The sequence below is a fragment of the Bos grunniens genome, chromosome 3, assembly GCF_055505025.1.
Source record: "Bos grunniens cultivar Pamir isolate PY7600 chromosome 3, Bosgru_T2T1.0, whole genome shotgun sequence".
Lineage (NCBI taxonomy): Eukaryota > Metazoa > Chordata > Mammalia > Artiodactyla > Bovidae > Bos > Bos grunniens.
Genome location: NC_141167.1, coordinates 19,037,700 through 19,061,660, shown reverse-complemented (window position 1 = coordinate 19,061,660; position 23,961 = coordinate 19,037,700). Strand labels below are relative to the sequence as shown.

The 23,961-nt window shown below is 48.7% G+C and overlaps 1 protein-coding gene and 1 long non-coding RNA gene across 7 annotated transcripts in view; both read right to left on the bottom strand.

Annotated features, from left to right (window-relative positions):
- The window catches only part of KDM4A (lysine demethylase 4A), a 40,559-nt gene extending 19,827 nt beyond the window's left edge, over positions 1-20,732 (bottom strand). The window contains exons 1-12 of one of the 6 annotated variants that reach the window (XM_086383946.1): positions 20,536-20,639; positions 18,121-18,297; positions 17,288-17,463; positions 14,793-14,907; positions 12,799-13,411; positions 11,931-11,997; positions 11,110-11,724; positions 10,300-10,403; positions 9,780-9,917; positions 8,851-9,101; positions 7,942-8,141; positions 6,706-7,079 (exon numbers count right to left, since the gene is read on the bottom strand). In XM_086383946.1, the coding sequence (XP_086240072.1) occupies positions 6,706-7,079; positions 7,942-8,141; positions 8,851-9,101; positions 9,780-9,917; positions 10,300-10,353 (1,017 nt within the window). In that variant the 5' untranslated portion in view covers positions 10,354-10,403; positions 11,110-11,724; positions 11,931-11,997; ... (3 more) ...; positions 18,121-18,297; positions 20,536-20,639. Of the gene's footprint in view, positions 1-6,705; positions 7,080-7,941; positions 8,142-8,850; positions 9,102-9,779; positions 9,918-10,299; positions 10,404-11,109; positions 11,725-11,930; positions 11,998-12,798; positions 13,412-14,792; positions 14,908-15,371; positions 15,434-17,287; positions 17,464-18,120; positions 18,298-20,122; positions 20,348-20,438 lie in introns of those variants that run through there. The other 5 variants (XM_086383914.1, XM_086383896.1, XM_086383903.1 and 2 more) reach the window with 5 other exon arrangements.
- On the bottom strand, positions 3,838-4,488 carry LOC147375170 (uncharacterized). The gene is made up of 2 exons (XR_015157819.1): positions 4,349-4,488; positions 3,838-4,023 (listed from the first exon to the last, which is right to left on the bottom strand). It is a non-coding gene; the product is annotated as an uncharacterized LOC147375170 (long non-coding RNA).
- Positions 20,733-23,961: the final 3,229 nt, after the last annotated feature.

The window sequence follows — 23,961 nt, the reverse complement described above, 5'->3', positions numbered from 1 at the left end:
AGACAAAGAAGGCTCCTGTGGATGAGAGGGGAGTGGTTAACAAGCCAAGTTAAACGCATTCCGTATGGTACACACAACCTGTCTGTGGGTCCTTCATTTGGAAATACCCAGGGGGCAAGAAGGAGAAGGCAATGGCAACCCCCTCCAGCACTCTTGCCTGGAAAATCCCATGGACGGAGGAGCCTAGTAGGCTGCAGTCCATGGGGTCGCTAAGAGTCCAACACGACTGAGCGACTTCACTTTCACTTTTCACTTTCATGCATTGGAGAAGGAAATGGCAACCAACTTCAGTGTTCTTGCCTGGAGAATCCCAGGGACGGGGGAGCCTGGTGGGCTGCCGTCTATGGGATTGCACAGAGTCGGACACGACTGAAGTGACTTAGCAGCAGCAGGAGGGGGCAAGAAGAAATTCAGCCTGGGAGTTCAGAAAGGAAGTCAGAGCAAGACCTGTGGATCTAGGAATCCTGGACATCAGGCTCAGAATTTAAATGATGAAGTGAATGAGATGATCAGTGGAAGATAAACTGACTGGAGGCCATGCCTTCCAGGACAGGAGAAAGAAGAAGAAGAAAGGAGATCCTGGGGAGAGGGGGGTTTCCTCAAGGGGGAAATCCACAGTCCAGACTACAGAAGAGCAGTGGCCAAGGGACTCAGCAACTGGGAGGTGCCAGGACTATTTTAGAGATAAACTCCAGTAGATACACAATAAGGAACCAGGGAGCGAATGCCATCACACAATTTTTGAGAAGATAAAGGGAAGGAATTAGATGACAGCTGAGAAGGAAATTTCCTTCAATTGTATTTTAAGAAAGGGGATTTGAGTATGGTTTTACTAGTGAAGAAGCTTGTCCCCCAAAGATGCACAGTCCGAATCCCTGTGAATACATTAGATTAACAGGACAAAGAACTGTTAGATTGCTAATCAGATGACCATCATCCTGGATTGTCTGGGTGGGCCCCATGTATTCAAATGCTGCTTAACAATCGAAGAAGGTAGCAGAGGTCATGGTCAAAGTGATGTGACTTGGCCAGATGTTGCTGCCTTCAAAGGTGGAAGGAAAGGGTCAGGGACAAGCAATAAGGACACCCTGTGGAAGCTGGAAAGGGCAAGGAAAAGGACGCCCCCAGAAAGGAAGGCAGACACCTTGCCTTTAGCACCATGAGGCCCATTTCAGACTTCTGAACTGAAGAACCAGAAGAAGGCAAATTAGAGTTAAGATGCTAAATTTGTGTCCCTTGTTAAAGCAGCAACAGAAAATGCACATGGCGGTAGGAGGTGGAGATTAATCATTTTACAGGCAAGCAAAATGCCTCTCATTCACTCCTGGAGGAGGCAGAGGGGTCAGGACCAAAAACACCAGAATGTGGCTCCGGGAAAGGAGGCTGCCTCTGTCCACACCTCTTTAACCAAAGTGCCTACTGCACACTCGAGATGCGCCCAGAGGACCATGCCTGCTGCTGGGCGATGCAGAGACAGTGAGACGTGACCCAGCCAGAGTCTAAAGCTGCCTTCCTGCTACCATCGCTCTGCCTCTAACCAAAGCAGTCGCATCTATCCATAGTGAACATCCTTCCACATTTTCACCGCCTCTGGCTAAATACTCTTCCCAGTTCTGCCTTTCCCTGCAATGTACTCCAATTTCTAAATGCCCGTAGGAACAGAACTAGGCTCAAACCCTGTTTCAACCAATTAACCACATGAGCCAGGGCCAGTGGCAACCCAGTGACAAGAGCAGGTGAAGAGCACTGTGCCCGGAGCCCTTGGTGAGGAGAGGGTCGGAGAGCATGCCGGGTCTCCCAGGCCCTGCCAGCAAGGGGGCTGGAGCTCCAGGCTCCTGGAGTTCCTTTATCCCTTCATGTGAGCAACCAGGTCAAGGTCAATGTTCCTGATGGGGCTGGTTCTGTACAGAGAAGAACCAAGCGTTCTCTCTCCTTCTTCGGGGAACTCACTTTTTCAAAGCAGCCTGAACTGACAAGAACTTCTGCAGCAGGCTCATCACTGTGCACCACTCACCACTCAGGTGGTGGGGGTTCAGCAGCCAGTCACCGGGGCCCTTTCACCAAGGCCCCGATACAAGAGGCGGCACACAAACTGAACGACAAGCGGGCCAGATAACACTTTGAGGGATACTTAAAGCATGGGGACGGAGCCCACCAGGGTGTTCTTCAAAGCCCAGCTGTTTCCAAATATAGACACAATGCTCTTGGACCTCTCCAGGGATGGGCAGAGTGTCTCAGCTTCTGCCCAAGCCTTGACTGTCAGTCCGCCATTCTGCCCAGTGAATCAGCCCTCATGTCAGTTCCTAACTGGAGCTACACTTCCCTTCATTCCACCCCTATTTACAGAGGCTCCTGGGCTAAGCCCTGGGGACCACATTGATGCCTCAAGAAGCAAGGCTGAAGGTGGCCCAGGGCCTGGTTCCTAGCAGTGCACCTTCACTAGCCTGGGACAACCGCACTGAGACCAAGACAGCAACACAGACAAGGAGCAAAGTGCTAGAGAGACTAAAGGAGGCAGGGAAGCAGCTGGGAAGTGACTAGTGGCCTGTGAAAAGGGCCGTGTCCCCGTAAGCAGGGGCCTGTTACTGGACAAATGGCCTCTTCCCCCCTCCAAAGCCTGGTGCCGGCAGGACAGCGGTGTGAGGCACCAAGAAACAGTAGAATGGCATTTTATGTCATGCATATATTACAATTAAAAACCCTCTTGCAGCCATCCCCTCGTCTCCTGCCTCTGCTGGAAACCACAGCACTCGCTCCTGTCAGAGCACCCCCATTATCTTCCATCATTCCCTCTTCAACACAGGCCCACTCGGTAGGCTGCCACTGTCTTCCATGCTCTCCTCGCTGGCTCTGCACACACCACCCTCTCCTAGTTCTCCAAACCTCTGGCGCTCTCTTCTCATTGTCCTTCTCCTTCCCGAGCCTTCCACCTCTACCCACACTGCGAAAACTGCTCTCCACGCCCCACCGGGGAGCTCTTCCACACCCACCGACACCCTCCAGGTGGAGAGGATTCCCCCATCTACCCATCTTGGGCGTGTGTGTGCACATCTCCACAGCCTGCCGCACACGCAGGTGGCATTTAGCATGCCCCAGACTGCACTCACGTCCCGAGCCACAAACTCCCCTTCACTTTTTCTGTGACTTTCACCCGCCACAGACACACCCCTGTCCATCCGGTAAGTAACACAAGCCAGAATCCCACGTCACCGCATGGTGCCCTCCCACTCCTACCTTCCAAGTGGTGGCCCCAGACCCCCACCCCCCATCACACAGCTCAGGTCCTTACCATCTCTCAGATTAAGAAGCAGGTTCCAAACTGATTTCCCTATTGCAAACCTTTTTTTTCCCCTCCTGTCCTCAAGTATTTAATTATAAAAACAACATGGTATTCATAAAAGCATTCAAACAATTTATAAATGCAGGAAGTGAAAATCATCCATAATCCCACCTTGAAGAGAATCTCTACTGTTTCTAATTTTGCCTCCTTCTTCCCCAAAAAACCTTTACATTGCTTCCAAGATGATCTTCCGAAACATCAACACAAAGCTAAAAGAACACTTCACAGACAGTCCAAAGAATAACTGACGGAGTTTCTTGAGTCAGTGATAGGGGGTCAGAAGGGCACAGCCCTAGATCAAGGCAGAATTAAGACATATAATAAACAAATGTCAGGTGTAAGACTAATTAAATGTCGATTCAAACAAACCTACTGTCAAATACATTTTGTTTAGACTACTGGGGAAACTGATTGCGAACTGAGTATTAGATGATCCTAGAAAATTTCTGTAATTTTGTTAGGTATAATAACAGCATGGTGATTAAAACACACCCACATTTTTCAGAGATACACATTGAAGCAGGAAGAAAATTGCATGGCATCCATGTCATGATTTGCTTGCTATATAATACTTCAGGAAATTAAAAGGACAGATGAAGCATATGGGGCTTCCAAAATATTAACTGTTAGATCTCGGTGATGGTGATGAGTATTTGTGGTTTGCTGTATTACTCCATATGTATCTTTGTGCATCAAAAAAAAAAAAAGAAAAAGACATGTTACAGAAATTTTCACTCTCCAAAAACACATGTCAGGTAAACTTCCACTGCCCCCTCGCCCTGTCACTGAAGTCGAGCCTCAGAGAACAGGCAGAGGTCTAGGACGGGCCTCCTGACACCCTCCACCCACACCTCCCAAGGCCCTCTCGTCCCACTGAGACCAACAAAACCACTGTGGACCCCAACCTGCCCTGATGCTGGCGTGAGCCCCAGCTCCAAAGAGAACCCTCTCCCCCACCAGACTCACACTCCTGCTAACCTCCTTCTCCTGCCGTCCCTGACCCCTTACCCCAACCCCGGGCGGAGCTGCACACTTCCACCACGTGTGCTGCGACGCAGATCACCAGGGACTAGCACTCCCTGCTCGCAGCTGTCTGCTGGCCTCGACGACGAGCTCCTTTGAAGGTACCATCCTAGCCCACAGCAGGCACACAAACCACTACAGGGTAAAGAGAAGAGGTCAAGCAGCCAAGACGTATCAGTGACTCTGAAGTAGTTCAAAGACGCCAGCACGTCAAGGGGGAGGTGGTAGAGACGGCAGGTGACGAGAGGAGAAAAGGTGTTCAGGCTGCAGCCGAGAAGCCCACACACGAGCGAAAAGGAACCAGGAAGACACACAGTGGTTTGGGAGCAGGGGTCACACAGAGAGGCGTGTTAAGAGAGAAGCCTCCTCTCCCAGCACGTTTCCATGGGAGGAGTCCTGGCTTTGGCTTCAGTGGGATCTGCCTCTCACAGAGGGACTGCACTGCTGCCTGTGTGCACAACACGCCAAAGGACACAGACTGGGGCTTGTCTGTTCCTGGGGGGGGGCCTGAGCGGCCCAGGGCTGCCTGTGACCACACGGGTCATCTCTCTAACTGAGGGTAAACAAGCAGCAGGGCTACTTGGCCACGGGTCAAAAACCACTCTCCTCAACCATTTTAACTGGTGACAAAGTGACATTCTGAGCTCCATATGCCCACGTCCTGTATCCAATTTTACAGGTTCCTAATTTGGGAGAGAAAAAAAAAAAGGCTGTTATTTATTTACTGCCCTGCTACCACCTAAAAAAAAAAACCCAACCCTAGAAAAAACTTGACTCCATGGTAAGATTAATAATATATAATTAATAACTATATACATATTAATACATGGCCTCAATGCTGTAAAGTATTTACTCTCTAGTACGTCCTTGCTACTGTTAGCAGCTTCTGTGGTTGCACATCAGGAGGACGGTCCACAAGGACAGTGTGGCCTGCGCAGACAGCAAGACGCACAAGAGCGCACAGAGCTTGGTGAGGCGACTGGGATGCTGCCACGAGGAACAGAAGGGGCTCTGCTTTCCAAGGGGAAGAGCCCTCGCTTGTAGAAGTGACCACAGGAGAGCAGGGAATGGGGGTCAGAGGCAATGGGAAAGCAGGGAAGGAGACACGGGGGTCACTGGCTCACCAGACTGCACCACGCATGAGAGGGAAGGGGACTCCACATGGAGAAACAGCATCTACAGAAACTGAGGCTGAGATGCAGAAAAAACAGAAAGAAAAATCATACGGGTGTTAAAGACAAGAGGCAAACTAACCACAGAAACGCACTGCTGAAAAATTAGGAGAATTTGAATATGGATAAAGCATTAGTACTTCAGGCAAAGAAAAGATAAAGCCAGCACGTCAAATGTTAATACACAGAGATAATGCACGCACACCGGGATAATGTGTGCACACAGGGGGCTCGTGACAGTTTTCCGTTTGTGTATAGTTTAACAATGCTTTGGAATAAAAACTTCGGAGGAGAATGGATACACACGGATGGCTGAGTCGCTCTGCTGTCCAGCTGAAACTATCACAAGACTGTTATTCGGCTATACTCCAAAACAAAATGAAAAGTTTTTTTAAAAAGCAAATAAAAACTTCAAAACGACAAATTTTCCAAAGGTGAAGGGAACAGGGAATCGAGGAGAGCTTCTCTGTGCTCACTCCTACAATCTGCCAGTGGCCCCACCTCAACCCTCAGCCCAGATGCAACTTCACCACAGGCTATGAGGCTGGACAGAGAGGTCACCTGGGCAGGCCTGAGTTGGGCTGCACCCCACGTGGCCCTGCTGTACCCCACACAGACTCACCAAGCGCCTTTCTACACAGAACAAACAGAAAACACAGCTTCTGGCAACACCATGCTCTGGGAGGAAGCCTGAGCAAACATGTCCCTGTTGACAGCTCTGGGATTCATCCTGGTCTCCAAAGGGATGCTGGCAGCAGTGTCATACTAGGAGGGGGAGGATGAACACGGGGAGTGGCCGGAAAACTCCCAGGGCAGCCCAGGGTAAGAAAGGCCACGTCATTCCAACCCTCAAACACCAGGCTGCAAACACTGCTGCTCTAACCCTGCGCCACGAAGGCCAGGAGGGTCAGAGCATGTGCCCCGCTCAACTGAAGATCCACTGAGGGTGGCCAGGGAAGCCACAAAGCCATTCTGGGGAGCAATAGTCACATAGAGATAACAGGGAAGAAAAAAAAAAGCCGTCCCAGCAAAAAACAAACTAAAGAGACCCAATGCCACCTGGCTTTTGCTTGACACAACTGCAGGCTGGAGGTCCATCCTGAGGGTCTCCTCTTGCCACTGGGGACCCTGCAGGAGCCCACCCCCAGTGGCCCACCCCAGCACCCATACCTCGGCCAATTCCCTCTCACTGATGCTCCGGGTGGCGCCCCCTTTCTTCCTGGCGCACGGCTCTCCTGGAAGGACCCTGCCATCCCCTCTGGCATAGCTGTGCACAGTGAGGACTCCGGTCTGCCCTTGGGCTCGGCAGGACAGAGGCTCGCTGGTTTCAGAATCGGAAGAAACAGAATCCTGTGAAGAACCGGAGCCCAGGCTGGAAGACGATTTCTTTTTGGAGCCTGAGAAGACGAGGCGTCCAAGAGAAGCTGGGTTCACAGAAAGGTCCAAGACAGCTGCTTCATGCTCCTCTTCCTCGTCCTCGTCGTCCTCTTCCAGCTTGACGTTTTTAAGCTCTTCAAATTTAACTTCAGTGGAGTCAGAATAATCTGAAACACAAGACACGTTGGACGGAATCCACTCCCTCCTGCACATCTCAACCCCGAGAGAGGGGCACAGACCAAAGAACATGGGTGCTGAGGAAGGCCTGGTTTCCAATTCTGGCTCCACCGTAACGGGGGTCCCCTGCACAATCTGGGGCGAGCTGCCTCAGCCTCTCTGGGCCTCTGGTTTCCTCCTCTGTGATGTGAGGATGCTACTGCTTCCCAAGCCCAGCACACAGCACACGGCAGCTGTCCCTTCCCCAGAAGTCCCCTCAGCTCAGCAAAGACCCAGCGAGCCAGGCCAGGAAGTCTGCTCCATGGAAGAAGCTGTGCCCACAGTGCTGATGGCTCCCAGCACACACCCGGAGCAATTCTGTCCACGCAGAGGTCCCCCAAGCTGGGCCTGACCCGAGGCTGACACCTGCTCCTTCCAGATAAATCTACCCTTGATAACCGTCCGTGGGAAGGCTTTCAAACACGGTGCTGGACCACGCCGTCCCTTCCTGAAATACCAATGGCCCCTCGGGCCCCCAGTGAGCAAGCTCTCAGATGGCAGGTAGGCAGTCCCCATGCTGTCTCATCCCACGTCTCAGGGAGAAGCTCCTGTGGCACACCTGTCTCCTCCCCTTCCCGCCCCCTGCTCAAATCACAGGATACCATGGCCAGCTCCCTCAACAGCTGTGGGCCTTCCCCCACGTCCCTCCGTGACCCTAGGTGTCCCCACCCAGAGCGCTTCCCACACCCCGGTCACCATCTGCTCACAGACCCACCTCCCTCATGTCATGCCTGCGACCTTGCAGTGATGTGGCATCCAACATAGAACAGAACAGTTAGGGCTGTGGGGGAAAAAATACCACAACCAACTCACCTGGGAAGGTGAGGCTGTCCTCGACTTGGCGCACGGAGCTGTGGGTGGGCCTCACGGGAGAGAGGGCGGCCTGGCACTCCGCCATGTCGTACTGTCCGGAGCCCAGCTCCTCCTTGGGGAAGAGCTCGCTCTGACTCACCTCCTGCGGGATTTCAAGACAAACGCGGTGCCTCTTTGTCCCGATCCGGTGCTTGGCCAGGCTGCAAAGAGGAGGGCACGCTTTTTAAGAGCCAGTGTGTATATCCGCTTACACAAACACATCCCCACGCAACCTGACAGGAGCCGCCAGAGCCTGCTTCACACTCTGGAGCCACCCAAGACTGGGGACCTCACGGCCCCGAACCTGTTCCATCAAGTGCAGTTAGGGATGTCGTCGCCCCGCCTCACAGAGCCGACATGAGGCTCGGGAAAAGCTGTGCTGAGCATGCGCAGAACACCTGCGTACAGCAGGTCCCCCCGTGAACGTTCCTCCTCTCTTCCCCACACAGCCCCAGGTGGGGGGAACTGCTGAGGACAGGTCCTCTGGCTGAGACACTGAGGACACTGCCCCTTGCCCTCACCAGTCCCATTCCCTGCATCACTCTCTCCTTTATAAAAAACCCTCAAGCAGCAGCGAGAAGGTGGGCTTCTCTGGCTCTGAGGGAGCCACACCCCCACAGACATGTGAGCCTCCCTCTGGGTGACTATGGCCCAAGGAGAGGTGCCATCACCTCTGCGTGCAGCATGAGGAAGGGTCTGAATACCTGAGGATTCTGGAGCCTGCACCAAGAACCTTCCCTCAGCTGTGCTCAAACACCCCGCTCAGAAGCAGCCCCTCAGCAGGTGAGGGGACCTACCAGACACTCCCCTACTCCACCCCACCTGACCCCACCCCACCCAGGCAGCTGGGCCCAGGGGCTTCGGGGTTACCTCCTCTTCAGGTCGCCCTCCTCTCCATCCTCCACCCCCTCCGTCTCCTCCTCCTCTGGGCAATCCTCCTCCTTCCGGGCTCTCAGGGCCAGTTCACTCTCCTTAAGAAACTCGGCTGCTTCTGGTGTGGGCAGAGTGTGGTCGATGACGGTGCTGTCCTTCCCAGCTTTCCAGAGCTTGTATCTTTCTGGCTGGAACTTCCTCACAAACACGTCCATGGAGATCTTCACCATGTCCTTCCTGCAGGAGCACTGTCGCAAGGCGCCAGAGCGGTTCCAGGTGAGACCCTTCCCCAGCTCCCCCCACCCCCCTCTCCCACCTTCTCCCACCAAATGGAAAAAGAGAACAGTTTCAGGCTGAACTGTTTGGGTTCACAGGCTGAGGGCATCGCGTCCATGCAGAGCCTTCACACATGAAAGGAAGCAGGAGAAAAGGCTGGAGGACGCATGCCACTGGGGCGAGTCAACTGGGACGCTAGCCAGGGTGCGTGGAGAACAGTTAAGAGACAAGGCTCAGCATTAAACCCGGGACGGTCAACGTCCACCTGCCCTCTGCCACCTATTCAGGCCAGGACCTCGGCAGCAAGTCTACTCCCGGCCAAACATCCAGCCTTGCTGCTTCCTTAAAGGGAAGCCCATCAGATTTCTCCTCGACGGCGAACACCCAGAGTGGCTAGAGCAAGAAACAGCACTGTGTGTGTGGGTGCAGTGTTAATGCCCAACGAACTCAAGCACGGAAACCTCATTTTATACAACTTTATAAATTTTATCTCTGTGAACACAAGATGCTGGTACTTTTGCACATTCCCTGCCACTCCGTTTCTCAACTCCAGCAGCTCAAAGAAACACCAGCCAGTGTACCTAAGAAGGCTGGCTGGCTGGCTCAGCTGTTTTTAGACACAGTTATTATGAAGGAAACAGTGGACTTACCAGCACAGCTTGTTTGCCATACTCGATCCACCGTCGGGTAGCAAAGTTGGTGGATTCGGCACAGTTGAAGCCGTGGTTAAAGCCAGCATGGTAGCCGTAAGGGAAAGTGATCATAAATTCTCCGGCTTCCTGAGTCACCTGAACAAGAGCAAACAGGAAGCAGTTGAAGGGCAGGAATGCTGGACTCCAGGTCAGCCAGCACTCAGTGACCAGGGACAGGTCACAAAGCCTGTAGGGGTCTTAGTGTCTTCTGCAACATGCCAAGTCCCCGCACATTAGACACCATGACTGTAATTAATGACTCCTCTGGATTAACGCTGTTCAAGGGGGCTGGACCCTCCTCTGGCAGCAGGAAGGCGGGAACCCACCTTTAATGCACTGAAATCAAAAGGTGACACAGATTAGTCCTGGCCCACACCTGGTACAGAGGAGCAAGTAGAATAAAGCTCCCTGTGAAACACACGCCAGAAAGAGTGGTTTCCATGTAAGCCAAGGACTGCTGTGTGCGCAATCCGCTCACCTTGTCAAAGGGAATTCCGTATTTCTTCAGCATTAAAGGAGAAATCAAGGTCATCTTATGGCGGAGAAAAGCCTCACAGCTTTGAGCACTGCCTGGGAAAAAGCCTGTTTAATTGAAAACGGGTACAGTTAATACACGGCTCCACACTGGCTATGTAACCCTGGAGTCACTTCACACAGCGCATCTCGTCTAAATGTAAGGAGGATGAATCACCAAGGTGATCGCCACAGATTATTCTAGCTCCAGGCCAGTCCTAGCGTTCTATGATGAGGCTCTGGACTGTCCCCGGTGTAGTGGTCATCAAATCCTGCTTGGGGGATTACCCTGGCAGCCTCTGTTCTCATAGAGTTTTAAAACTACTTAGAGCCTTTCTCCATTCACCAGGACCCTCAATCTTTTGTAAGTAACACATCTAAGTACAAATGACAAGCGCTTGTGAAATAGTCTCTCTAGAGGTATAAATCTACTAGAGTCCACTTACAAGAACCAAAGCATGAGATGCAACTTTGACTTGACCAACTGGGGTTCTGGCAAAAGAACCAGATCCAAGGTGACCAGTACACTATCCCTGGTCAAACAAACCCATGCATGATGAAAGTGAGGCAAAGGCAGTCTAACGCTTACTAAGCCCCTTCCCAGGACAAAGTGGGAAAGGCTGTGATTTCAGCTGCTCTGAGACGTACCCAAACTGGCAGTCTGGCTCACCCCCCACGTGTGGGCCTAAGAAAGGACCACTGACAGTGGACATCCGAGAGCCATGAGCGCAGCTCCCTGGCAGATCTGACCCGGCCCACGGAGCGAACACCATACCTTTGGCCAGGCGCTCCAGCCGCTTTCCGTGCTCGGGTGGGACGGAGTACCTGTAAGTACACAGAAGCAGCGGCCACTGAGCAGAGGGCTGGCCCGGGAAGGGGCCCAAGGGCTCGTGCCCACTCTCAGAACAGCTCGAAATATCAGACTTTTCAACTTCCCGACCACAAGAACTAGAAAGGGATCTGGAGAAATGACGTATTAGACTGTCTGGGCACTGGAGTGGGAACCCACACTGAAGGGCAAGCGATTTTTATCTTTTATATTCATTAATAAGACGTTTATTTGATAGTTACCATGAACCAGGATTTATGGCACACACTCAACGTTGCTCTCCTTTATAATGTTATTCATGCAATAAAACTTAAACAAAGAAAAAAAAAAGAGAGAGAGAAGGAGGATGGCATTAAAGTGCTCCTGGCAGAGCCTGAAAGGCTTAACTGGGATGGGATAGAGAGAAAAATGGGCAACAAGGTGACGATGGATTAGGTACCAGAGACCTGGCCCCCATCTGCTGAAGAGCCCATTTCCCTTCGTCTCCTCAACAGTGCACTGATTATCCAGTAGCCACTCACGCCTCCAACACTGTGGGTATCCAGACACCATAGGATTGCCCTTCATTAAGAAACAAAAGGAAAAACTAAAAAACACATAGAAGACTATTTAAAACTTTTGCAAAACTGTTAAAAACTTCATATTCAGGAACTCACAGTAAGTCTAGTTTACCTTTATAGTGCGTTCTAAAGATGACTCCACAACAACAAAACCTTCCCATCCCAAATAGTTTTGTTATGAAACAAAACAGATGAGGAAACTATCACCTAAAGGGCTCTGGGATCCATCAGGCAACCCTGCACAGACGTCTCTGGAGGAACCACTTCAGGTGACCTAAAGAGTGTATGCAGTAACAAAGTCTAGTTTCAGGAACTTCAGAGTAAACATGGGGAAGACACAAAAGTTACTGACTCTAGATAGAAGTCTAGCTTCTAAGGAACTGGGTCAGTAGTCAGGGGGTAATCACTGGCTCAAAAGGGTTCCCCACCCCAAGACTGGAAACTGGAAAGGCATCTGACAGAACAGAAGAAAACCCCTGGGACAGGATGTGGCTGAAGAGGCTGGAAAAGGAATGGAGACAGACACAGCTTCCATGACTCCCCAAGACCTGGTCGGTGTCCCCTCCGGCCTCCTCGCGCCTCCATCCTCATAATCGGCACCCAGAGCACAAAGGACTTGCTTCCTCTAGGTACTCAACACACTGCGTTCACTCCCAAGTCTTTGCACATGTTGCTACAAACACCCAGACACGCTTTCCTATCCCTCCTAACCCACCACCCCACCCAGCCACATCCTCACATGCGAGGCCTCAGCTTGGCCATCACCTCTTCCAGGGGAGGCTTCTCTAGGCCTAGCGCTCATGTGCCTTCCTGTGTGGACCTACTGCACCCACTGTTCCCCATCACAGCTTTTCTCCCACTTTCTCTCTCTTGATCAGTCTCCTATCTGTGTGAGGGTGAGCGCCTCATCGGTCCTATGCTCTGTTGAAGGCACCACCTTCGCTGACGTGCTGAGATGGATGGGTGGGAGCAGGCAGACGAGAGGGCGAATCTGCCTCGGCTGCAATGAACAGCAGGGAGTGGATGCCGAGTGACCACGCGCCCCCTCGTGGGTTAGGCACACACTGCTGCTCACCAAATATTTTTTCCATGAGGAAAAGAAAGCTTTCTATCATCTGAAGGAGCGACTCCAGTCTTGGAAATCTGCCTCTAAGAAATGCCTCAGGCCTGTTCAGAAAAAGAAATCAGACAGCAGTGGGAGAGCTTGGGAGAGCCCCCGTGGCTCTCGGTCACTCAGCCACCTTCCGTATCCACACGATGGGACTAGGTGCCCTGCCCTCTAAAACCTGCTGCTCCAAGGGCAGGGAGAGCCAAGGGCAGGGAGAGCCCCAGCGCTCTAACAGCACCTCGCTGCTTCAAAGTCGGAAGAAAACGTAACACGCCAGTCCCACCCCAAGCCTGCCAAACCAGTATTTGTATTTTATCTCCATCCCAAGGTGGTCCATGTGCACACAGAGCTGACCAGCCCCGGTGCCAACTGCAGGCCGACTTTACCAGGACTTGGGCTCTCCGAAGTGCAGGTAATTGATGCTGTACAAGTCCATGTCTTCGGTGTGCCAGGCAAAGGATGTCTTCCACATGCCGAAGTACAGGTACGGGGTGTTCACACCCTCGATGGTGATCCCACTCTCCTTTTCCACCAAGTCCAGGATGGTTCTCAGCCGGCCAATATTCCACTCATCTACATGCTGCAGAGGATGTTAGATTGAATAAAAACTGAGGCTCTGAACCCACCAATTACAGAGCAGGTCACAGGTGAGCTGTCACTTTTAACAAAGATCTGGCACACTGTTGAGACTGTGTGGACATAAAGACCACAGCACCTCTCACTCGCTGTTCAGAGCTGCCACTGGAATTGATGCCATTATGCCCCCAAAGAGCAAAGCAACACTGAACACTAGTAAGTGAAAGAGGAGAAAGCGAGGTGATAGCCACCTGTTCTAAACCCAAGATGAACAGTTGGCACAGAACCCAAATAAACTTAGGTCAAAAGAGGAAAGACCTCTCAAATCACAACAAATACAAAGCATGGGAATTTACTAATTTGTGACTTGCCTAGCCCTTATTTCCACTGGGCAATGTCTTCAGTAAAAAGTCTACAGTGTTACCCTGAATTAAAAAGGTCATCAAGAAGCCCACCTCCTGTAAAGACGTTCTGGATTTATGCCTACAAGCTTCACTTCCCACCACCCAAAAAAGTGATCATCAACAGCAAAATTGGAATGCACTTTTTAAACGCCTTCCTTCAAATAATTTACAAAAACAATAATCTGAGTGATAATCCCTGAAACACTCTATAGATTTTTCAAATCATCCTAAAACGGTCCCAAATAGCCCTTTTTTGCACCACATGTAAGGCTGTCCAAAACCACTATATCCTAAGCCAATGCAATTCGTTAAAAAACAGCTTTTTCTATAGACTCTTGTTGGAAGATTCTCAAAATCTAAATGTTTCTTTTCTTAAATATATACCCCTTTCATTATATTAGTCAGTGATCTTTTTTTCACAGAAACCACATCGCCCTCCCCAACATTTCATTTACTGTGATCCCACCCTCTCTAGAACTCATCAGAGCTACCACCCACAGACTATTCTAATGGCCCTTGCAAAGAACACCATATCATCCAATTCACATGTAGACTGGGAGAAATAAAATTCAGTCACATGCAAAACTACCCCCGATTAAGCGAGCACAGCCCGTCAGCTGGCGGTGGACCACTCTTTTGTGCAAACACCCATTCAGCAAAACAGCTTTTAGGGGAACATCTCTGGCAATCCAGTGGTTAAGAATCATTTCTCCCAATGCGGGGACCCAGGTTCAATCCCCAGTCAGGGAACTAGACCCCACACGCTGCAACTAAAGATCTGCGTGCCACCACCAAGAATGAAGACCTTGTGAGACACGACTAAGACCTATGCAGCCAAATAAAGAAAATGGTTAAAAAAAAAAGGAAAAAAAACAAAACAGACAAACAGCTTTTAGGTGTCTATTGCATGCTGGGCAGATGAAAATGGTATCAAATCACAAAACTGCAAAAACGCTGCATAGAGATTCCAGTGACTTTCACCTTTTCATAGAGAGTGCCATTCACATCTGCACCATAGATTGGGGGATTGAACGTGAGATTTTTCCAGTATTTCCGTTCAAGCTCTTCAAATTCACTATAGCGTGGGGTACAGTACCTTTCAAAAGTGGGAAAAAAAAAAAGGGTTAGCCACTCATAAGAGACTAAATTCATCAGGCATTATGGATAGCACTAGACACAATCCCCTGTTCCAGGGATAGCAAGACATTTCAAATGAACAAGACATAACCTTGGCCTTCAAGGTTCCACTAACTCCCTCAACCTCCCTTCTGTGGGTACCAGGCCCAAGGAAGATAACATACACCGAGATGTAAACCCATCTTCCTTCAGAATGCTATCCTCCACTCTTTTAAAAGACCCTACTAAAACTACTCCCTGCTCCACTCACAAGTGGCCTGGCCACCCAGGGGGAAAACAGGCTTACAAACTTGTGAGAACCAACAACTGCAAATCCCTGTGTATCCACAGACAACCAAAAACCCGCCCACACATGGAGAGGTGAGGCCCTGGAACAGCAGTCACTTCCCTGCACTCTAAGGAAGTGTCTCCAAGAGGGCTCACTTGAATTGTCTCTGCTGCATTCCCACCATCCTATGCAGTGTGGCTAACATCCAACAAATAAGCATGCCTGAAAACAAAATAGTTTAATAAAAATATAAAATAGTCCTAAAAACATAAAAACAGGTTTTTGCATTATCAAATGTTCCATTGAGCGAAATACAAGTACATACATATGCTCAAACACACACACACACCCTATCCATATGTATCTCCACATAATACTGTTAAAAATATCTATATTCTTTAGCTCAATAAAATCACATACTGAGAACTTATTCCAAGATAAACTTTTTAAAAATTCAAACCACTTAAAAAGTATTACACAATTTAAAGAGTAACGTGTAAACCTAGTATTTGAAAATACACAGTATAACTTGGCAAAAAAATATATATGATAAGGAATGGAAGACCAAACTGAAATTGTGTGGAGATAATGAGGTTAACTGGGGGGGTAAAAAAACAATCTTACTTTAAATGCTGCCTTACATTTTGATGTCAACCTAATGGATAATGAAGTTTAGAACTCTGAAGTTCCCTTTAAATACAAATAGCTACTTCCAACTGATCTGCTTTATAAATTTAGGTTGTTACCTACTGGATTTTCTTAAAACTGGCTGATCATGCAGACAGAAATCAAGGGTAAGAACTGGTTGTATTTCAGATGAAGAGAAAAGACACAAGACTGACTGATTTAAGAACAGATATCCTGAAAGGCAAGGCCTACTATATGTTAATGAGAGGAGACTAGAAGACCGAGGGGGCAGGCGGGGACTGAATGAGACCAACCCCAGGAGAAACAAAGCAAGTGTGCCTGGCCCAGTGCAGAGCTAGGAAGCAGACATGAACGACGACACAGGCTCATATCTGTGGAGCACAGCACACTGCTTCAACAGGCTTTTACACAGATTCTCTAATTAGACAGCAGGTTGGCCAGCAAAGGAGATGCTTTTAAGAGTTAGACTGCCAAGAAAACTGGGAGCCCACATTCAGAACTGTGATAAGTCCAAGGAAAAGAGGCAGAGCACAGATGGAGCAAGAGTGAGACCTGATGTGAGATTACAAAGCGCTCTAAGTGTGAAGCCTGGCGAGCTGAGGCTCTCCCCGGGGCTTCTCCACAGCCAAGCCGGAGCCGGAGGCACAAAACATCTGACCGGCTGAAGCCAATTCAGCCGTTTGTGGACCAAAAAGGACTCAGGAGAAAAAGTGAGGAGAGGGGGAGGGACGAATCCCTTATGGAGCCTCAAAATGAAGAGACACAAGGGAAAGGAGAAGATTCAAGCAAGAGGATAAGAATGACTAGTCAGTCCAACAAGGGGAATGCACAATTCATTCTCTGTATATCTGAGGTCAAATGAGAGCGAAATTATTAAAAACAGCACAGAAAAACAATGGAAAACAGCGGACCTAAACAAGGACACTTCCAACAGAGACAAGAATGTACCAATGACCATGGAGTGACAGAAAACAGCAAACAGCTTGTTAGTTTACTCACCTTTGGTTAATGTCATAGAAAAAATGAGATAGGTAGTGAGGAGTTTGACATGATTAAAGACAGAAGGACCCAGAAGGAAGAGATTAACTTACTCTACCGAGGCCACTTTTTGATAAGTGGGTGTTATCGATACATCTGGCCAAAGCGCCTCTGAACCAACTAGAAGTTTCCCCTTTGCAACCTTGCAAATGATTAAGTCCTACTTTTGAAGGAAAAGCAATGGGATTATTCTATGTAAAAACATAGACGAGTTTAGACTGTGACTGTGTACTGAGAAGAGAAATGTTTCCATGCAAAGAACAGCAAAGGAGACAGAGAAAAGCAGCTGAGCAAAGGGGACTTCAGTAGGATGGCAGCAGTCTTGAAGACCACTCTGCCCACGAAATATAAGGTCCCGATGCTAAAAGGAACGTGCTTCACTCACTTATCACTGTTGGCTATCTTGCGGAACTCTCGCACAGTCATGGCCTTCTTCTGTATGTTGTACTGAGTAAAGAGGCCAGACTGCCCCGTCACCAGCTGCTGGATGGGGGCAGGAATAACCAGGTCATCGATATCATCATAGGAGGCTCGTGGCTTCCACTCCTTTGGAGGAACAACCTGTAGGGAACACAAGGAACAAAGAGATCAGAAACCTCGCAAGCATGATCAGAGTCCACGAAGTGTGCAGGCCAACAGCTGATTTTACTAGAAAGTCACGTGGATTTAACCATGCTCACTCAAACACGGCAAAAGTCACACTGTCAAGCTAGCCCTGATCCAGTTCTGCTACCAACTAGCTGCCTAGACGCAATGACCTAAAGTAAGGAATATTCATTCATTTTCAGCCTCAGAATATTATCTGGGCACCAAGAGAGGAGGTTGAAGAGTTGATTTTCTCTCAATCTAACAGAAAGTTCATATGGGAAGCCAAATTACTATGAGAGTGCGGAATAAGAGGGAAACCGAGAAAGAGAGGGAAATCGAGAAAGAGAGAAGTTGATTTGATAAAAACACCCTCTCCACCAAGAGATGGAAGCACCGCAGCAGCTGGCCCTGGGACACTGGCTCTTTCCCTCCCTTTTAAAGATTCTCAACAGCTCTCCTCTAACCTAAAAAAAGAGATGTTTCAGATGTTAACGAAAGGAATTAACTTGTAAATAGGACAGCATATATTCAACTACCACCCCACCTGCCTTTCAGTAAAACTGTTCTTCAAGGCTTCATTTAGGAAAAATCTTACTGCCGCCCTCAGTCCCAAAGGCCTCCACCCCTCACCTTAGCCAGCCCAGCCCGATGAGCTCCTTGGGATTCAATATAAGCAATGTAACGACTGAAGTTTCGGAACTCCTCCATAGTCGGGTAGAAGGTCATGATCCGAGCACTGGGATTCAAGGTTTCAGATTCAGAAGCCATCTTCCCTCCTTTTTGAGGTCACTTTGGTCAGGCAGAAATCTGAAGACATACATTAAGAGCATAAAATTATACAAGATGTAATTAAGACTGAATGCTGGGAATGTCAGTGCTGAAAACAGCGAAAGAGGAAGAAAGTCTGCAGCACCAAGAAGACCTCACACCTGGAATCTGCCTGGGGCAGGTTATTTAAATGAGTAAGATAAATGGATAGAAAAGGTTCTGCCTAAATGATTCTGATGTATCAAAATTGCAGGTATTCAAACCTCATTTAATGGAGACATTGTCTCAACTAAAAAAGGGAAACTAATTATTTGGTTGTTGGTCCCATCTGACAAAGCAGCTGCCCCGCCCATCTTTACAGCTGCTCCCTTGTTCATACTTGGCTAATTAATTCTAAGTATTCAACTTCATATACTACAACCTGATTTTTTTTTAAATAAAAATCTATCTACGGGCTTCCTTCTAAGGCACAGATTTCAAACAGGATTCTAGATTCTTAAGAAAAGTTACTTAGCTACAAGATTACAAAGTTAAAGGGCTAAAAAGCATCCTGATATTAGTAGTCAGAGCTACGATTTTTAAAACCCTTAAATGAAATTGTTCTCATAGCTACACCGAAATGCAGTTTCAGCACAGTTACATGAAATCAAGGTAGAGACTAGTCCAATTGCACTGTACCCAGAACTCAAAGAACAAAATTAAAACAGGCAATAAATTGGCAGTACAGGGCAAACTTCATAACTGACTGGAGGTGAAATAAATACTACTTTGTTTTTAGATGAGGCCTTTGGCTAAGTGGGTGCATCCCCACTGCCTGGTAACACAATAGACTATTTCAACTGAATAAGAACCGAGCATACCAGCTAAAAACAGTTTAGAAGCAAAAAACTTATGTCCTTTTCTTCACTCAATTCCCCCAAATCTCAGACCCAAAATCATGGCAGTTCAGCTCCAAGAGTTCCCCTTGAGAGCTGGAGAGATCAGAAGGGGGAAAACTCCTCCAACATACCAACAATCTAGTGAAAGACTAGGAAGACAGCATGGAGCAGAACTGTCTAAGGTAGTAGAGAAGACAAGTCCCAGTACCTGCATCTCTCCAGCTTCCATTTCCTGGTGCTTTTATGCACCTTGACAAACTGTGCACGGTAGGTATACTGTAATCCCTGTTTTACATACCAGGAAATTTACCCAAAGTCCTGCAATGCATTCCCAGTGCTCCATTTCTCTGTGCTGCCTACATCATAATCTCCACTTAATCTAAGCCCTTTGCAAGGGCAGATCCAAGTGTAAAGGAACCTCAAGTTTTACGCAATCTTGAAGACCCCTTTCCTAAGAAAAGAATACAAAGTATCTTACTTTTGCAAATATAAATCATGTGAACACAGTGTTAGGCCCCATCCCAAAGCCTCCAAAGCCCCACAAGAGGCTTATTTGCCTCTGGCCTTATTCATCTTTGTATACCCAAAACCTAGAACAATGCACGACACAAGAGTACACACTCAGTAACTGTTGAACAACCGATTTCCTTGCTCTTACATCATCTGCTCATTCCCTTTCTTCTACTCTAGGATCCCCTTCCCTCAATCTATTCCCTCGGGAAAGCTCCTGTTCCTTGACACCTTCCTTCCCCCACTCAGCAACAAAGCCTTGTGGTTTAAAAGAGCACTGCCCCAGAATTAAAACAACTCTGAATACAGATCTAGTGTCTGCCATTTATCAGCTGTGTGACCCTGGCTGTGTAAATTGCCCAAGTCTCAGTTACTCCTCCTGTAAAATGGGGATCCCAACCTCCTTACCCCGCAGGGTTGCTGTGATTAACTCAGATGATGCAAGCGAAACGCTAAGCACTAGGCCTGGTACTTACCAACTCAGTAAAGGCAGCTATTACTAACTATCTCAAACTCCCGCTCCCTCCCCTCGCATCGGATCCCGCAGGGATCGCTCCCAAGGTAGCCCCCGCGCTCCCAAGGTCTCCGAAGCTCACCGCGTAAACGTCCAGGCCCTCCCGGCCCCGCCGCCTAGGCGAGTGAGGCCGGGCCGCAGGAAGAGAAAATAAGGCCCAGTAGACCCGCCCACCCTTCCCGACGCCCATTTGCCAAAAGAGATTGGAAAGGGCCAATCTCAGGGCTCATTTTAGAAGCGCCTGCTTCCATTGGTCGAAAGCTATGCCTATCACTCACCGCAGAAGGCCGCTTTTCGCCCCTCCCCCACCGGCGATCACGGTCAAGGCTACAGAAGCAACAAATCTAAAGGATTCAAAAACCTGGTAGTTCTTACTTAAAGCCCACTGCCCCAAAAAGGGCTAAGGCTCGACTTCTGCTGTCGCCACTAGCCGATCACCCTGCTTTTCCAGCCGGCGAAGGACGAGACTCCGCCTCCTCTAAAGTCGGCCTCTGCGCAGCCGCACAGCGCTCCACAAAGTCAACCAATCCGGGGGCCGCCATAAGCTTCAACCCGCCAATGAAAGCGCTGTGAAGCATCCCCAAAGTCTAGGCGTATCAGTTTGCTCAGCCTATGAGCGCCGACTCGGGCTGTTGCCAGGAGGAAAAGTAGTACCACCCGGGACTGCGGCCACTGAGCACGTCGGCTGAGTCGCAGAGCCGGCCAATCGAAGGCGGGCTGTCCGTAGCTAGTCTGGACTTAAGACAGTTGAGTGCCTAGAAGTGGGATCGTTGGCCAGAGTAAAGGCGGTAATGAGGCCGTTGTAGGATGTTTCTAAAGGGTGGGTACAGTCTTTTGCGGGGTGAGTAGAACCCTTACCTAAAGTAAAAGTGCGCTCCGGACCCTTAGGGGTAGCTTCTGAGGTCAAAGAATTCCCGACTCGGTGACCAACCTGTCCCAGTTTGGGCAGCAATGTCTCGGTTTTTAAAACGCTAATCAAGGGTCTTGGGAACCCCCTCACTTGCCGGCAAACCGGGACATTTCTTGAAAGGAGCAGTTCCTAAGGGGAAAGGAGCTCTGAGGGTCATTAGGACAAGTTTTGAGGGCAAATGTCCTTAGGGTCATTAAAAAGCTGTTCTTCAGTAAGCAGAGATTTGGGGGTCATTAGGAGTAGCTCTTGGGGAGGAGGGAGAAGATGCTGGAAGTCATTAGACACACTTGTGGAGGGCGAGGAGGATTCCTGGAAGTCATTAGGAACTGTCCCTGAGGGGTCGTGAGTCGCCCTAAGGAGCCCCACATTGTCAGGGGTGATGGGGAAGGAAGCAGCTAGGACAGTCTGATAGGTCAAATAGAAAAGTAGAATACTCTCAACCTGAGTTATTAAGATGTACAAAAGTGCCCCCAGATGAGTAGGTCTGTGGTGCACTGAAAAGAGCTGTGCAGTCAGATCTGTGTTCAAACTACTCGCTCCTCTGAGGTTGGGTTTTCGCATCACTGAAAAGGAAAAGGTAATATCTGCCTTGCAGAATTGTTGTAAAGATGAGAGTTAATATATGCTGGCAAAGTATTAGGTAGAATGGAATGGACGTAGAGCAATTGTAATTTATACCCTGAGGCTGTGGAGAAGGAGATGGCAACCCACTCCAGTACTCTTGCCTGGAAAATTCCATGGATGGGGGAGCCTGGTGGGCTGTGGTCCACCGGGTCACAAAGAGTCAGACGTGACTGAGCAACTTCACTTTCTTTCTTTCTATAGTCCCTTTTGGAGAAGGAAATGGCAACCCACTCCAGTGTTCTTGCCTGGAGGATCCTATGGACGGAGGAGGTCTATGAGGTTGCAAAGAGTTGGACACGACTAAGCAACTAACACACACACACACACACACCCTGGGACTGGTTATGTCCTCCCCCCAACCCCACCCTCTCCCTAAAAAAGCAGAGTTATTTCTCAAAAAAAGACAAGGGAATGACTTTTGAGTAGGCAACCAATAGCCTTTCACAACAGTTATAAAGGTTTTCTCTCTTGACCTACTGTGTTAGGTAACAGATTACATTGGTTAGCTCAGAAAATTGCTAAAAGTCTGAAGAATCCAACTTGGAGTATACATAACAAGGAAAATCACCCACCACTCTCCTCAGTGTTGCCCCCAAACATGAGGTGCTTGCTTCACTGACTGGCTGCCCTGGGCATGGATACAGTTACTAGCACCACTTTACTACCAACTACTCCAGGAATTTAATCTTGTAACATTTCCCACTGAGGCCAAAAAGGATTTTCCAGGATTGCTGTTACTTTGTATCACTAGCTTTCCAGTTGGTCTGTGTGCATGAGAGGTGGAACTGCAATCCCTTTCTCTTTCATCTTCCTGTATCTCTGACCAGTTTATCTTAGTCACCCTTTTACACTCATCTTTCCTTTCTCACCCCTTAAATGTTCACATCTGAAGCAAACTAATCTATAGTGAAAGAAGACCAAGTTGGGTTTAACTTTGGGTGGGAACAGGGAATGATGGCGGTTAGCATAAGGAATGCTTCTGTGGTGTTAGTAATATTCTGTTTTCTCCATCTGCAAGGTGGTTATTACAGTGGTGTGTTCACATTGCTTTGAGCTATATACACTTATAAGTTATGTATAACATTCCATGTATACGATACGTTAATTTTTAAAATTAAATTACAAAATTAATTTTAAAAAGCAAATTATTTTTAAAAGAAAAAAAATGTTGAAGTCTTCATGGCTCTCTGACCTTTGTCCTCTTCTCTCATTCCACACCAGAGGACTTCCCTAGTGGCTCTGACGGTAAAGCGTCTACCTACAATGCAGGAGACCCAGGTTTAATTCCTGGGTTGGGAAGATCCTCTGGAGAAGGAAATGGCAACCCACTCCAGTACTCTTGCCTGGAAAATCCCATGAACAGAGGAGTGTGGTAGGCTACAGTCCATGGAGTCGCAAAGAGTCGGACACGACTAAGCGACTTCACTTTCTTTTCTTTCTTTCTTTTCTCATTCTACAAACCCACATAGGTGTTTTACAGCTCTAGCATTATGACCTAGAGCAAGTTACTTAATTTCTCTAATCCTTAGTTATAGCTAAAATTGGAATAGCACTTCCCTTTCTAAGTTGTGAGAACTGGATGAGATATTGCAGGCAGAGCACTTAGAAGTCAAGCTGGAAGGTATTAAGTGCTCAGTAAATGTTAGCTGTGATGGTGGAAGATGATGGTGGTGGTGATGATACAAAGCACTTAGCATAAAGCCTGAAACAAGAGCTCGATGCACTTTCACTCTCAGGCTTCACTCATATGTGCACACTGAGTGCACATTGATACACCCATTCTGTATTCCCATAAAGTCTCCCCTGAGTTCAGATCCATATATCCTCCTATTTCCGGACACCACCCCCTCCACCACCTGGGTATCTGCTGCTAAGTCACTTCAGTAGTGTCCAACTCTTTGCGACCCCAGAGACAGCAGCCCACCAGGCTCCCCCGTCCCTGGGATTCTCCAGGCAAGAACACTGGAGTGGGTTTCCATTTCCTTCTCCAATGCATGAAAGTGAAAAGTGAAAGTGAAGTCGCTCAGTTGTGACCCCATGGACTGCAGTCCACCAGGCTCCTCCGTCCATGGGATTTTCCAGGCAAGAGTACTGGAGTGGGGTGCCATGGTATATAAAACCCATATGCCCAATAAAGAACTAATCTATTCACTCCAGAAATGAGCTCCACCTCCTAGGACTCCTATCTCAGTGAGGCAGCCATCCATCCAATCACTTCCCCGCCCCCCTCAAAAAAAGGCCAGAAACCAGTTTGCAACTAGGGATTC